General features: G+C 67.8%; 1 protein-coding gene across 2 annotated transcripts; it reads left to right on the top strand.

Annotated features, from left to right (window-relative positions):
• The first annotated feature begins 9,074 nt into the window (after positions 1 to 9,074).
• On the top strand, positions 9,075 to 14,251 carry LSM4 (LSM4 homolog, U6 small nuclear RNA and mRNA degradation associated). 2 transcript variants are annotated; one of them, XM_051828941.2, is made up of 5 exons: positions 9,075 to 9,230; positions 12,105 to 12,146; positions 12,369 to 12,467; positions 13,466 to 13,649; positions 13,833 to 14,251. In XM_051828941.2, exons 1-5 carry the CDS (start codon positions 9,228 to 9,230, stop codon positions 13,922 to 13,924), a joined length of 420 nt encoding a protein of 139 aa, XP_051684901.1. In that variant the 5' UTR covers positions 9,075 to 9,227; the 3' UTR covers positions 13,925 to 14,251. The 2 variants fall into 2 exon arrangements, with proteins under 2 accessions (XP_051684901.1, XP_069915112.1); XM_070059011.1 differs by lacking the exon at positions 9,075 to 9,230 and adding an exon at positions 11,587 to 11,762.
• The last annotated feature ends 1,269 nt before the right edge of the window (positions 14,252 to 15,520 follow it).

Here is a 15,520-nt window from a genome sequence, read left to right as displayed (position 1 = left end):
TAGATGCGGACAGTGCGTCCCTAGAGAGGGAGTGCGTGGCGCGCGGAGCTGGCCGCTGGACGCGAGCGTTCATTCATTAAGCGCCTGCTGTATGCCCACTGCTGGAGTGAGGGGGCCGGGCTCACCTGCCCGAGGTCGCGCCTGCAGGGGAAACGCAGGCCGAGGGGTTGAGGAGGGTAAAGGAGTTAAGACAAGAACAGGACAGCCACGTTTGGGGGGTGCCACCCAGAAACCTGTGCCCCGCCCTGCGGCACCCTCCCCACACTCCCAGCTCAGATGCTGTGGGCCCCGCAGCCCACCCCAGGACCTTTGCACTCGGTGTTCTCTGGCTGGACCATGACGGCCAGGGACCTGCAAACCAGGCCTCGACTCCGGGGTCCCGGGGCGCTTCTCTCCCCGGTTGGAACGGGCACAGCCCTACCCCTGGGGGCCCCTCTTGTTCCTAGCAGGGACCTGTGTAGGCCTCCCTGTATCATCATCGCTTTTCTGATGGAAGCCTCTTTCTTGGGACATGGGGGTCACAAATATCTGCTCTGTTAAAGCCACTCACAGGGCCGGCGCTGTGGCGGGGTGGGGGGAGTAGGTAAAGCCACCACCTGCAGTGCCTGCATCCCATAGGGGCGCCGGTTCAAGTCCCGGCTGCTCCACTTCCCATCCAGCTCTCTGCTGTGGCCTGGGAAAGCAGCAGAAGATGGCCCAAGTCCTTGGGTCCCTGCATCTGCATGGGAGACCCGGATAGAGCTCCTGGCTCCTGGCTTCAGATCGGCACAGCTCCAGCCATGTGGGGAGTGAACCAGTGGATGGAAGACCTCTCTCTCTCTCTCTCTCTCTCTCTCTCTCTCTCTCTCTCTCTCTGCCTCTCTCTCCTCCTGTCTGCAACTCTGCCATTCAAATAAATAAATCTTAAAAAAAAAAAAAAAAGTCACTTCCTGTGGTCTACAAGCCACACGCCCACCCCGGGCACACAGCAGGGCCAGAAGCTAAAGTCCAGTTTCTGTGCACATTCTCAGGGCTGGACCTTGGACAAGGGTCCCTGGCGTCTCATTCCAGCCAGGCCCGGCCCCCGCTGCCCCGGAGGGCTGCAGAGCGGTGCTCACGGCCTCCACCCACGGGGGCCTGCGCAGAGCTCTCTGCGCGCTCCGGGCTGCTTCGGGGAGAATTCAGAGAACGCGGGAGCTGGCCTGGGCCGGCCATAGGCAGAGAACCGATCGGAACAGCCGCCGGAAGCCAGGTTTTCCAACCTTGCAGCTCCGCTGAGCCTGGTGTGCACGTCTCCACGGCAGTGGATTCGAGTGTCGGGGCCGAGGGTACCTTCGTCACCGCTCCCCGAACAATGCCGGCGCTCGCGGGAGCCTGGGGATGACTCAGGGCGCGGGGGGCCGGGCGCTGGACCCCAGCTTCCATGGATTTTGGTATTTGAGGGAGGGGCGTGTCTTGGAACGAATGCCCCCACCCCCACAGATACCACGGGGCTGGGTGCCAGGCGCCTGCCCTGCCAGAAGCCGGGGGTATGATGAGAAGGAGGCCGGAGGAAGTCTCTGTGTCCCCACTTGTCCTTGAACTTGGGGAGGGAGGGCCCGCATCCAGAGTCAGCGGGGATGGGGGAAACTGAGTCACGGGCGGCTTTCCCTGGGCTGACGGTCAAGGAGGACAGTGTTCACCGGCAGGGACCCTGCTCTGACCACCTTGGGAAAGGCAGAGAGAGAGAGAGAGAGAGAGAGAGAGAGAGAGAGAGAGAGAGAGACTCCCCCGTCTGCTGGCCCCTCCCCAAAAGCCTACAACACCTGGGACCCGGCCAGGCTGCGCCCAGGAGCTGCGGGGAGCCCCACGTGGTCTTCCCAGTACCTGGGCCTCCACCTGCATGAGCAGGCGCTGGGACAGGAACTGGGTCTCATCTGGAATGGGGGTGCCCCGGGGGGCCGTAACCCCCAACCTGAGCGCCCGCCCACTCTTCTCTCTGGTTCCAGTTTCTGAGACCTTGTTGAGGGCGTCCTGTAGTTGCGGGGTGGACATGGCAACAATGTCACCGACAGAAGTGAACCTCGCAACAGTGTAACCAGGACGCAGTAGATGGGTACAAAGCCCCCCCCCCAGAGAGTGTGCTAGACAAACTCGCAGTGGCCACCCTGTGGTCAGGGCAGGAGCGGTCTGCTCACGGTGGCTCCTCAAGTGCAGCATTGATGGCCAGCGAGTTCGCTCCTGGGTGTGGAACCCCGAGAATGAGGCTGGGGCTCCAGGCTCTGGACAGCTCGCTCCCCGGCGGCCAAAACTCGGCAAAACCATGTCCGGCCATGGTCAGGGGGAGGAACTGCGGCACGGCCACGCGGCGGAGGACTACGAAGCCACGAAAAGGAGGGCGGCCGGAGACCTGCAGTGTGGACGGCGTTCAGACCCCGACCCCAGGACGGACCTGCAGTGTAGACACTCAGACCCTGACCCCCAGACGGACCTGCAGGGTGGACACTCAGACCCTGACCCGGGATGGACCTGCAGTGTAGACGACACTCAGACCCTGACCCTGGGACAGACCTGTAGTGTAGACGACACTCAGACCCTGACTCGGGGATGGACCTGCAGTGTAGACACTCAGACCCTGACCCGGGACGGACCTGCAGTGTAGACGACACTCAGACCCTGACCCTGGGACAGACCTGTAGTGTAGACGACACTCAGACCCTGACCCCCGGATGGACCTGCAGGGTGGACACTCAGATCCTGACCCGGGATGGACCTGCAGTGTAGACACTCAGACCCTGACCCAGGGACGGACCTGCAGTGTAGGCAACTCTCAGACCCTGACCCTGGGACGGACCTGCAATGTAGACACTTAGACCCTGACCCGGGACGGACCTGCAGTGTAGACAATCAGACCCTGACCCCGGGACGGACCTGCAGTGTAGACACTCAGACCCTGACCCCGGGACGGACCTGCAGTGTAGACAATCAGACCTTGACCCGGGACCGACCTGCAGTGTAGATGACACTCAGACCCTGACCCCGGGACGGACCTGCAGTGTAGACACTCAGACCCTGACCCGGGACAGACCTGCAGTGTAGATGACACTCAGACCCTGACCCCGGGACAGACCTGCAGTGTAGACACTCAGACCCTGACCCGGGATGGACCTGCAGTGTAGGCAACTCTCAGACCCTGACCCTGGGACGGACCTGCAATGTAGACACTCAGACCCTGATCCGGGACAGACCTGCAGTGTAGACACTCAGACCCTGATCCGGGACAGACCTGCAGTGTAGACACTCAGACCCTGACCCCGGGACAGAGAAGCCACCCGAGGCCCCAGGCGTGCGACCACAGGGACAGGACAGGCAAACCAGAGAGCAGAAGCAGAGGAGGGGCTGCCGGTGGGGGAGGGGCCGCAATGGGGGCGTGGCCTCCTTTTGCAGAGAGAATGTTTGGACCCAGATGGAGGTCACAGTTTCACCATCAAGAGCGTCTCTAGGTCGCTGAATCGGGCCCTTTAAACAGTGGTTGCAATGACACGTTTTGGGGGCCGGCGCCGTGGCGCAGCGGGTTAACCCTCGGCCTGCAGCGCTGGCATCCATGAAGTCAGACCCAGTTATCTACTCCCGAGACTCCGGGGCTGGCTGGGCTCGGCTGCACCGTCCCTCGAGTCCCGTTCCTGGCACTGCGGTGGCCAAGCCACTGTGGCCGCCTGAGCCGGATCCTCCGAGCCGGGAACGCCCGGAGGGGGGCGCTCCACCAGCTGCCGAGACAGCAGCAGTCAAATCATTTTAAAAAGATTTATTTATTGTATTTGAAAGGCAGAATGACAGGCGAGAGAGAGAGAGGTCTTCCATCTGCTGGGTCATCCCCTCATGGCCACAACGGCCAGGGCGGGGCCAGGCTGAAGCCCGGAGCCGCATCCGGGTCTCCCACGCGAGTGCAGGGGCCCTGGCACTTGATCACCTTCTGCTGCGTTCCCAGGCGCACGCACAGGGAGCTGGGCAGGTGCTCCGATAGGGCGCCAACCTTGCAGCCAGGGGCTCAACTCACGGTGCCGCCGAGCGGGTCCCGGCTGCTCCCCCTTGGGAGCCAGTTCCCTGCACATGCGCCCTGTCCCACGTGCCGCCCACATGGGCGACGTGGACGGGGCTCCCTGCTGCCGCCATGCGGGGGGCGACCAGCAGGTGGAAGACCTCGCTCCCCGCCTCTGCCTTCCAAATAATCACATTAAAAAAAAAAAAAAAAAAAAAAAAACGGGCTTGAGGAAGAGGGAGGCACGGAAATTGATGGCGCTCCAGGCGAGCTGGGTGCGAGGGTCACCGGGGGCCAGCACCCCTGTCACAGCGGCCCTGAGAGCCCGGAGCGCACCACGCACGGCCTCGCGCGGCTTAGCAGTGGGGTCGGGGGCGCGGCATTGCTGAAGCCCCCCAGAATCCCGTGCAAACCCTCAGGTCTCGGCGCTCTCAGTGGGTGAGCGGCTGGCAGGTGCAGGGGTGACAGCCGATGGTCACGTGGTGGGGGCAGACGGCCATCTGCAGGCGGAGTGAGGCGGCAGGTGCACCTGCTCGGGCTCCCGGATGCTGGGGCTTCGGCTTCAGGCACAGCGGGGTCCCCTCATTGGCTCCCCCCGGATCGTGTATTCCTTCTCGGATCTCACTCCTGATGGCAAGCTCTCCCTGGCTCGCTCCAACAACTTTGCACAAAAACACCCCCTCTCCTCCCTCCCAGCCCGCAGCCTCTTCCCTAGGGGAGCTTCTGATTGGCCTGGGCGGGTCACGTGACCCACAAAGGGGCCGGCGGCCTCTGATTGGCTCCCAGCAAGATCTGCAGTACCGCAGCCGGCCACGCGGGGGCAGCCCAGCAAAGGTTTCCTGGACGCCCAGCGCTTGCCTGTTGCGCAAAAGAAAAATATACAAAAAAAAAAAAAAAAAAAAAATACTTTGCACGCAGAAAAGTCTAGAAAAGTCCGACAGGGGAGATCCAGCGTACAATTTTCTTCGCAGTCCCAGCGCCGTGAGGCTGCCCTTGGCGGGGTCGGCCTTGGGGTCCCGGGCACACACCGCTCTCTCCCCCTTTGGGGAGTCCCAGGGGGACAAGGCCTCCCCCGGGAAAAGGGGACGCGGCGGGGGGTGAGGGGGTATTTCTACTTCCGCTGTGAGAAGCCAGAGGCACGCCGGGACAGGCTTTGCACAAGACAAAGGATCAGACTGGGCCCAGGACACGCCCGTTAGGAGAAACCGAAACTCGGTTCTCCCCGGCAGGGCCAGGTGGGGACAACCAATGGGGTGGGCGGACTCGGTGTATGACCATAAGCGGAAAGGAGGACTGCGGATGCCCTAGAAGAGAGAGAGGCTGGACGCGCCGGAGGGTCCCTGCTGACCAGGGACGCCAGGGTAAGGGTGCCGCGCTGTTAGGACTGACTCGTTTGGAATAAGACAGAGCGGGTCACTCCCACGGGGCCGTCAGCGAGAATCTGCCACGAGGTATCACTGTCTTGTCTCTGGGCGTCTCTGTGCTGTCTCCTTCCACCGCACTGACTTTCAGAAATCGCGGGCCAGCAGGTAAGTGCACACTGTCGTTGGCCACTCTGCACCTCCCGGACTTCCGGGCCAGGGCTCGCGACCTCCCGTGGAAGTCAAAAAACGCTAATTGGTAACTCTCCGTTCATTCGACCGAGCGGCCCGCCTTGGAGGCAGGCAGCTCCCACCAGGGGACATTTGACCGGGCAAAAAGAAGACACTGATGTCAGGGCGCTAGGGTCGCCCCCCCCCCCGCTGCAACACTTTGTGCCCCCCGAAGAGGAAGAACCGAGGGGACCGGTGGCCGAGGGGGGAACGCGCAGGTGCGCGGGGAATTGTGTCAAGGAGGGAGGCAGGGAGAACCCCTGCTTCAGTCTGCTCGCGTGTTTACCCTGATCGCTTGGACTTAGGGGCTGCGGAGACGCAGGTACCTCCACCGTGAGCCCTCAGGTAGCTCAGGGCGAGCGCCCACCTCCCCTCTCCATGCGGCACTGGCACATGGCACCTGCGCTGGTGGACCAGGCGGACAGGTGGAGCGGATGAGCCCGACCTTCCCAGAGGCTCTGAATGGGTGATTGGCGGAGACTGGGTGACGCCCCTCCCTCGGGCTCTGTTCCCCTCCAGGAACACCCCCTATAGACTCCACTTACTCCATTTGAAACGATGTATGGGTCGCCCGCCCCCTCCCATATGCCCAGATTTGCCCGGGGACCCTAAGCTCACCGGCAGGGCCGCCAGGGAACTCCTAGACACTGTGAGAGCAGGAGCAGGGGTTCGCCAGGAGCTGGCCAGGGAAACCGGCAAAACTCGCCTTGCCAAACACGACCTGGAACCGGGGCACTGGGCGTGGGCGCTGCGCCATCGCGGAGAGACTTTAGACGGGGGCTGGCGCCATGGCTCACTTGGCTAATCCTCCGCCTGCGATGCTGGCATCCCATATGGGTGCTGGGTTCTAGTCCCGGTTGCCCCTCTTCCAGGCCAGCTCTCTGCTGTGGCCAGGGAGTGCAGTGGAGGATGGCCCAAGTGCTTGGGCCCTGCACCCCATGGGAGACCAGGAAAAGCACCTGGCTCCTGGCTTCGGATCGGCACAGCGCCGGCCGTGGTGGCCATTTGGGAGGTGAACCAACGGAAGGAAGACCTTTCTCTCTGTCTGTCTCTCTCTGTCTCTAACTCTGCCTGTCAAAAAAATAGAAATAAAAAAGACTTTAGAGGCACGTGGCAAAGGGCCTTACGGAGCTGTTCTGTGCCCCCCACTGCTGTTCAGGCGGGCGGCATTAAAGCCTGGATTGACCGCCGGCGCGGGAGGCGTGGCCGAGGACCCGACGTCTCTGCGCCCGAGGACCCGGCGGCGTCTCCGCGGCCGACCCGTCAGCCCCCTCCAGCCAAGATGTCGGCTGCACTCATCCTGTTCCTGCTGGCCGTCCTCCAGATGAGTATGGGGACGAATCCCCAGCAGCCGGTTAACCTCACCTGGGAGGTGCTCAACCCCGTAGAAGACAGAGTGGTGCGGGCGGTGTCCGGGCGTCAGCCGGCCGGGACCTGGTTCCCCGGCATCACCTTTGACCTATGTGACCTGGTGGGGAGAGGGGACGCCGCGACACCCCGGTACGACCACCCGTCCAGCTGGTGCTCCTACACGTCGGGCGTCGCCTGGCTGAGGGGGCTCGAGTTTTACGTCTGCCCCGGACACCAGAGAGAGAACGCTGGGAAGTGCGGGGGGCCCGAGAGCTATTTCTGCAAAAGCTGGGGCTGCGAGACCACCGGCTCGGGGAGCTGGATCCGCGACAGCGCGGAGGATTACATCAGGGTGACGCGGAACACCTCCAGCGCCTGCCCCTGTCAGTCCAAGCTCTCCTACTCCGCCCAGGACCTGCAGTGCAAGCAGACGCCCTGTAACCAGGTCGTCCTCACCTTCACAGAGAAGGGTAGAGCGGCCCCGGGGTGGTCCCTGGGATACACCTGGGGCATGATGTTCTACCAGTCCGGGACCGACCCTGGGGTCCTGTTCACCGTCAGGCTCAGACAGACGGACCCTCTCCCCCAGTAGCGATCCGGCCAAATACGGCGCCCCCGGGGTGACCACAGCCTGTTGGACGTCAGCCCGCCTTTCTACGAGGCTGTGGGGCCGAACGGGGCCCCCACCCAAGCCCACACCCGCCGGTTCCGCCGTCGGGAGAAGCCCGGGGCTGGATCCCGCGTGGGGCGGGTCCCAAAGGCAGCAGGTGGACCTGCAAGACCCGGATGGAGCCTGGCCCGGACCTACCGCCAGCTCCCTGCGCATGCGCACCCTGGGCGGCCGCAGGTGGACCTGCGAGACCCAGCGTGAGCCTGGCCCGGACCGGCCGTCTGGGGAGGAACCAGCGGGCAGAAGCTCTCCCCCCAACCCCCCTCCGTCATTTGACAGGCAGAGCCCCTACCCGCCGCCTCCCAGGTGCCTTGGCGGCATCAGAGCAGAGCCGGGGCTCGAACCAGGGGACTCGAACCAGCGTCGAACCAGCTTACGCCGGCCGGGCCTCTGCCGCAGCAGACCCTGGGTTTCAGCGCCCCAGGCCCCCGCGTAGGAGGGGCCGGGCCTGTGCGCTCCCGCTCCCGGCGCCCGGAGACTCCAGAGAGGGGCAGGCTCTGCCCTGGGCGGGGCCGCGGGGCCTGCGGGGGAGGGGGCTTGAAAGCTAAGGTTATCTGGGGGCAAAAATAAAAAAGCAGAATCCACAAACTCTCTCCTGTGTGCTTTCTCTTCACACCTTTTATTCTTTAAAAACTTTATTTTTGTTTATTTGCAAGACACAGGGACGGGGGAGAATCTTCCACTAGGTGAGGTCAAAGCCAGGAGCTGGGAACTCCTTCCGGGTCGCCGGGGGCCCAAGCAGTGAGCCACGGCTGCTGCTGGCCAGCGTCCGCGTGCGCAGTCCAGCAGGGCCGGGGCTTGAACCCGGGTGCTGAGATGTGGATGGAACCGGGACTTGAACCCAGGGCGCTCGGATATGGCCTGGGCCGGGGCCGGGTTTCGAACCCGGGTGCTCAGATGTGGCCAGGGCCGGGACTCGAACCCGGGCCCTTGGATGTGGCAGGGGCCGGGGCTCGAACCCGGGCCCTTGGATGTGGCAGGGGCCGGGGCTCGAACCCGGGCCCTGGGATGTGGCCGGGGCCGGGACTCGAACCCAGTAAACTAGGATCTGGTCCGCGGGCGTCCTCAAATCCGGGCCACACGCTCACCTGGGGAACCGATCTCTCGAGTCCGCAAACACCTGACGTCACATTGACGTCACCTGCTAGTTCGGGGACTGCGCTGCGCCAGCATCGCTAAGGGCCGCCGGTTCGAGTCCCGGCCGCCCCACTTCCAACCAAGCACAAGAACGAGACCGAGACGCAAACCCGGCGCCATCACGGCCCGGCCCACACCGCGGAGCCCGGGCGACAGGACCGGCTCCTCTCTGCGCATGCGCAGCTACCCACAATGCAGCCGGCGCGCGCTGCTCCGCCCCCTTTTGCATCACTCGCCACGGCACTTTACGGCTCCGTCGCGGATTCTTCTGGCGGGAAGTTAGTCCCACCCCCTCGTGCTTCGAAGACCCGCCCTTCTGTCCGGGGATTGGTTATGCGTCCCCGTCGCCCCGCGGTGACTGGCTCCCGCTCCTGCCACTCCTTTTCAGGCTTGTGGCGCGCGGCGGGGCGGCGACCGGCGGCAGCGTGATCGGCGGCGGCGGCGGCGGAAGTGGCCGGGGAGCCCGGTCCCCGCCGACACCATGGTGAGGGCCGGGCGCCGTCGGGGTCTGACCGGGAGGCGGGGTGCGGCTGGGGGTGGGCACGCGGCCGTCGGCGGCCTTCGGGTTGGGCCGTGGGGGTCGGGGCGGTGCGCTCCGGACGTGCGGGCGCAGCGTCCAGTCCCGCCCCCAGCCCCGAGCCGGGGAAACTGACCCGAGACGGCAGGTGCCTCGCCCGGGGCACCAGTACGTTGTTCTCCGAGGTTCACGGCTGGGCCGCCGTTAATCAAGGCTCAGCAGGTCAGCTGCGCGCTGTCCACTTTCCAGACGGGGAAACTGAGGCCGGAGGGGGCGGGGACCCCGCCGTCGGGCACTGTGGCTCGTGGGTGCCGCTGGGGGCTTCCGGCCCAGGGCAGGGTCCCCAAAGCGGGGCCGTGCGTTTCTCAGAGCCGGGGCCCGGTGGCCGGCGCCCGCTGCACGCCTGACGGCGGGGCTGGCCACCACGGCTGGCGGGCACTGCCCCTGGGAGTCCCCAGCTTCCGCCTGCTGCCGAGTTTCCTGGCCCAGGGGTGCAGGAGTCCTGTGGTCAGGGCGGGGCCTGGGGTGGGGGCGCCCACGGAGGGTCGCCCCGAGTTAGGAGCCCTTGGGTGTCGTCTTTGTCTTTGGTTTTTACGCACTGGAAAGAGAGGGAAAGGCAGGTGCAGAAAAGCCCCAGACGGCTCGGGGCTGGGGCAGAGCCAGGCCAGGAGCTGCACCCGGGTCTCCCACGCAGGTGCCGGCCCCCCCAGGCGCTCCGTCCGGGTCTCCCACGCAGGTGCACGGCCCCAAGGAGCTCCGTCCGCGTCTCCCACGCAGGTGCAGGGCCCCAAGGAGCTCCATCCGGGTCTCCCGCGCAGGTGCAGGGCCCCAAGGAGCTCCGTCCGGGTCTCCCACGCAGGTGCAGGGGCCCGAGCGCTTGGGCCATCTTCCACTGTTTTCCCAGGCGCGTTAGCGGCGAGCTGGGCGGGAAGTGGAGCAGCCGGGACTCGGGATGGGCGCGGGTGTCCCTAGCCGGTCTGCGGGGAAGCGAAGCGCCCTGGGCTGCGCCTGCCCCTCCGCGCGGGCGCTCCTAGTTCCTCCCCTTGGACCTGTGGCTCCCGCTCCTCCCTTTCCTTGGCGGCCGCCGGGCCCGGGGTGGTGCTGCCTTAACCTCCTGCAAATATTTACCCTGGCCCCCGCGCCCGCGCGCCCTCCCGCGGGGGCAGCCTCCACGCCCACTGCGGGTTTTCCAGTCTAGCCGGGGAGACAGGTAATAAACACACGCGATAATTAGACGCCGGCTGCAGCCTATAATGAAATAAACAGCCGCGCGCCCCAGGGTGCCCATTAGCTGGGCCTGGCCCAGGGAGGTGACAGGGGGCGGAGGGAGGCGGCCCCGGGGCTGTGGCTGCCACCTGCCGGGGTCACGGGCCGGGGCGAGCGCCCAGGTGCCTGTGGCGGGGAGAGAAGCCCCACCCCCAGCCAGCGTGAGGCCCTGTGTCCCTGCGCCCCAGCGTGGCTGGCGACACACGGCATCCAGATGACAAGCAGGGGCCGCCCCGCCCCCACCGCCGCCCCCTCTCCACGTGGCCCCTTCTTCCTCCTGAGCCCGGCCTCCAGGAAGCCGGGGCAGGAAGTGGGCTTGGGCCTGGCTTCCTGCTGCCCCCGGCCTCCCCTCCCCCAGGGGCGCTGCTGGGGAGGGCCCGCGGCGGGGGGGGGGTCTCCTCCTAGCTCACGCAGGAGGCTGGGGGGCGCAGGCCATCGCCCACTGGCGGAGCCGCCTTGCGTGGGGCGGGGGTTCCTGCCGGTTGGAGCAGACTCAGGTCCTCTGACGCCCGCGCGGCCCCTGGCAGACCCGGAGGGGGTCCCTCCTGGACAGGTCACGCCCACCCCACCCTGGCCCGGTGACCGGAGCACTGGGTCATCTTCAGCTGTGCCCCGCGCAGGAGCTGCGTCAGAGCCGGGGCTCAGCTCCACAGCGCCCCCAGCTGTCCGCCCGCCGGCTCCCCTGGGGCGGGGGGCTGCCCTGGGACGGACGCGGTCCCTGCGCTTCCGCACACAGGCCAGGGCCCCAGACCATGGCAGGGGGTGGCCCAGGAGCCCCCCGCAGGCGCAGCATCCCGGGAGCACCGGCTCCCTGCGGAGGGCCTGGGAGGCAGCGGGGAGGGGAGGGCCCCGCGCTGGGCCCCCGCCCCCACCGCCCACGCGGGAGACCCGGATGGAGGCCCTGGCTTCGGCCCGGCCTTTAGTTGTTTGAAAGGCAGAGATACGGGCGCCCTGCAGGCCCCAGGCTCCTCCGTGAACTTTCTGAATGCGGTCATATCTGCACCTCAGCTGGGCTCATCCAGCCAGGCGCGTGATTTATTTACTTTATGGGAGGGAGAGAGGTCCCACGTGCGCAGTCACTCCCCAGAGCCCGGAGCGCCATCCCGGGGCTCCCAGCCAGGGCGCGCATGCGCGGGGAGCTGAGCGGGCCCTACCCGGGGGCCCCCAGCCTGGGACGCAGCCGCCCTGACCAGGACGCCCAGCGCACACCCCTGTAAATCCGCGCGGTTATTGGTAAAAATGAGCAGAGCGGGCCTTGCGTAGACCTGAAGTCTTGGCGCGGCCTATGGGCCCTGCGTGGAGCCGTCCCCGCTCGGCCCGGGCCTGCGTGTGTTCTGGAATGTTCTCTCTGCACAGCGGGCTCCTTCTGCACGTGGGCCGCCTGGGGCGAGGCAACGGGCCCGCAGGTGCTGCCCAGGGCACGGAGAGAGGTCAGGGTGGCCGCGCTGGGGCGTGGGCGTGGCCGCCGGGGGGTGGGGCTTCTCTGGCAGAACGACGGGGGGGGGGGGGGGGGGAGTTTGGGGTTTCTGGGATGCCGCCCCGGGCCGCACAGTCCCTGGCACGCTTGCCTTTCAGCTTCCCCTGTCGCTGCTGAAGACGGCGCAGAACCACCCCATGGTGAGTGTGCGGGGGCCCTCCCGCCCTCCCGTGCGCAGCCCTGCGCCCGCAGCAGCCGGGAGCTCCCTCCAGTCCCCCGCGTGGGTGGGGGGTGGGCGGCAGGGGGCGCAGGGACTTGGGCTGGGGTGCGCACGCGCGGGAGGTGGTCCACGGGCCTCGCGGGGTCGCAGGGCCAAGCCGGGCCCCCCGGGCGTCTACACCTGCGGCCCCGACTCCCGGCAGCTGGTGGAGCTGAAGAACGGGGAGACGTACAACGGGCACCTGGTCAGCTGCGACAACTGGATGAACATCAACCTGCGGGAGGTGATCTGCACGTCCAGGGTGAGGCCCGCGCCGCCCCGCCCCCCTGCTGCCCCGCCCCGTGGGCGTCACCCGGCCAGCAGGAGGAGGGCAGTGCCCCCACCGCCGGGACCTACCGGGTGATGTGGGAGGGGCGGGGCGGCTCCCCAGGACCCACTGAGGGCCTCCCCCCGGGCTGTGAGCCCCTGCAGACCCCGGGGTGGCCGCCAGGCCTGGGCTGCCCCGCCTCCCGGTGGGAGGTGCTGGGTCAGACCCCGGGGTGGGGTGGGGTGGGGTGGGAGGGACCCGGCGCCTCCCCAGGGTTGGCTCAGCCCCCGGGCCCTGCTTCCAGATCCCCGGCGCCCGCGGGGAGGAGTGACGTCCCGGCCTGTCCTTGGCCACTGTGGAGCCAGCGTGGCGCTGGAGCTGGGCCCCATGGGACCGCCCTACTTGTGTCTGGCTGGCCTTGGGGTCCCCACTGGGAGCCCGCCCTCAGCGGCCTCGGCCGGCGACGCCCACCCAGCCGCCCGGGGAGCAGCTGACCGGAGGGGGGGTTCTGGCCGGGAACAGCGCCTGCAGGCACCGTGCGGGGCTGGTGGCCAGGGCGGGGCCGGTCCCGAGCTGTGTGGACCTTGTCCCTGTGCAGGGGCCCGGGCGGGGGTGTGGCCGGGAAGTGCCAGGATTGCATCTGTGGGACAGGGGCACACAGGGCTGTGGGGTGGGGGCGGGGCGTGCTGGGGGTGCCCCTCTCGGCCCACGGCACCGGTCACTGCCCCGCTGGGCCGTGGCTCCGTCGGTGCCCTGCTCAGGCCCAGAGACAGCTCTAGAAGGGGGGCTGTGGGCAGGGGGAGTGGGGGGTGGGAGAGACCCAAGCAGCCTCACTGGGGGCGGGGCTTCCTGGCTGCCCAGGGGCCAGACAGGCCCTGCGCGGGGGGGGGGGGGGGGGGCGCCCGGGGGGGGGGCGCCCCCCAGCCTCGGCCCTGGCCGCAGCTCAGGGACCCTCCGCCGGGCCGGGCGTTGACGCGCTGCCTCCGGCCCAGGACGGGGACAAGTTCTGGCGGATGCCCGAGTGCTACATCCGCGGCAGCACCATCAAGTACCTGCGCATCCCGGACGAGATCATCGACATGGTCAAGGAGGAGGTGGTGGCCAAGGGCCGCGGGCGCGGGGGCCTGCAGCAGCAGAAACAGCAGAAGGGCCGCGGCCTGGGCGGCGCCGGGCGAGGTGCGGGCAGGGCTGGGCGGGGCGGGGGAGGTGCGGGCGGGGGGGGGGGAGCGGTGCTCCCCTAGGCCCTCAAGCCCTGGTCCTGGCCAGTGGCGGAGCCCCTGTCCTCCCTGGGCCCTTGTCCCGGCCCCCGCCGCACAGCTGGGGAAGCTGAGGCCAAGCCGCCTCTGTCCGTCCCTGCAGGTGTGTTTGGCGGCCGGGGCCGAGGCGGGATCCCAGGCACTGGCCGAGGCCAGCCAGAGAAGAAGCCGGGCCGGCAGGCGGGCAAGCAGTGAGCCGCGCCCCCCGAGACCGAAGCCCTGCCCCGCTGCGGGACCCTCTCCTTCCGGCCGGGCCGCCTCGCCCCCCCCCCCAGTGTGGACACCTGTGTGGTGGTGTTGGTTTTGTGAAGCCCCCGCCCCGAGGCCGGCCCGGCTCCGTGGATAGCTCCGTGGATAGCCCGGCCTGCACCTGCTGGCACGGCCCAGGGCCGGCCCCTCCCGCACGGCGACAGGCCCGCGGGGGCCGTAGTGTCGCCTTCCAGACGGAGTGGACGGGGCCGGCCCATGCGCCTTTGCTTCCATTTCTCTGTGTTCTGAAAATAAAGCCCAGTCCAGCCTCAAGGCCCCTCGGCTTGCGTCCGCCCTGCAGCCCTTGGGCCCCAGGAGACCACATCTGGGGGCCCCGACCCGGCCTGGGGGCTCCACAGGGGCTGGGGGGGTCTCCCGAGCTCCTGGCCCGGCTTGTCCTGCGGCCCCTCCCGTCTTGATAGAGAGTCGGGGAGGGGGCACCCTGGCTGGAGCCACTGTCCGGCCCGCTGCCCCCTCTCTGTTTTCCCACCAGGTGTCACCTTGGTGATCGCCCCCCAACCTCAGGGGGGGCAGGGGTTCCGGTCACGGCCGGGGGGGGGTGACGCAGGGGAGGCCTGGGTCCCCGCTTGGGCGTTCTCCGGTCACGGCCGGCCGAGGCCCGTCTGGAGGGGCGACAGCATTGGAGGGACGTAAGTGCAGCCCCCACGGCTTGGGGCTCCCGGCTCTGCGGCCCACAGCTCCGTGGTGGCGGCGTCTTAGGGGCCGGCGCCGTGGCTCAGCGGGTGAAGCTCCGCCTCGACCCCCCAGGACCGCTGGTTCCAGTCCCGGCTGCTCCCAGCCAACGCACCTGCCATCCTCGCGCGAGCCCCTGATGGAGCGCCTGGCTCCTGGGCGGTGCAGCCGCCTGGGGAGTGGCCCAGCGGATGGAAGGCCTCTCTCCCTCCCTGCCCCCCACTTTGTGGTTTTGTAGCCTGCTACCCCAGGAGTGGGGAGACGCTGATCCGGCCCCCCCTGGTCCCTACAGCTGCCTGAACTCCGCTGGTGACAAAAGCGAAGGGTGGAGATGGCGCTGGGGGTCTGGGTGGGAGTGGGGGCCCAGGAAGCCTCTCCCTGCACATGGGTGCGCGAGGCGGCCGTGGCCCCCGCCTTGCAGCCTGGACCGGCCCACCCCGCCCCCTGGGCCAAGCACGCGCGCCCCTGCCTCTAGGGCGCGAGTCCGCGAAGGCAGGGGCAGAGGGTCTCGGAGGAGGGGGCGGGGCTCAGGGAGGCCTCGCTGGGCTGGGGGTGGGGCCCCTTCCTCCCTTCCCCTTCCCAGGACGCCCACAGTCGGGGGCCGGGGACGTCTTGGAGGGGTTCCCAGGGCCCGCGCCTGCGTCATCTCGGCTCCCAGCCCAGTGACGCGAGCCACGCGGCCCCCTCGCGCGCCCCGGTCGCCTACGCCGCGGTGGCTCGGGCGCGGCAGCCTTCCTGAGCCCCGTGCGGGGACGGCCCCTGGCTTCAGCCGCCTTCCAAGAAGCCCCCTCCCCCTGCGCAAGAAGAGAAACCAAAAGCGCGGGCGAGGCCCTGACACGCGGGGACTAA

This window comes from Oryctolagus cuniculus, chromosome 16 (assembly GCF_964237555.1).
Source record: "Oryctolagus cuniculus chromosome 16, mOryCun1.1, whole genome shotgun sequence".
NCBI lineage: Eukaryota > Metazoa > Chordata > Mammalia > Lagomorpha > Leporidae > Oryctolagus > Oryctolagus cuniculus.
Note: the sequence above shows the minus strand (reverse complement) of the source record. Positions and strands in the feature narration are given on the sequence as shown.

What these genes read in the sequence shown, in the direction of transcription:
- LSM4 (XM_051828941.2), top strand. An exon ending in AGGTGATCTGCACGTCCAGG is followed by an intron (nt 12,468 to 13,465) that starts GTGAGGCCCGCG and finishes CCTCCGGCCCAG; the next exon opens with GACGGGGACAAGTTCTGGCG. An exon ending in CCTGGGCGGCGCCGGGCGAG is followed by an intron (nt 13,650 to 13,832) that starts GTGCGGGCAGGG and finishes CCGTCCCTGCAG; the next exon opens with GTGTGTTTGGCGGCCGGGGC.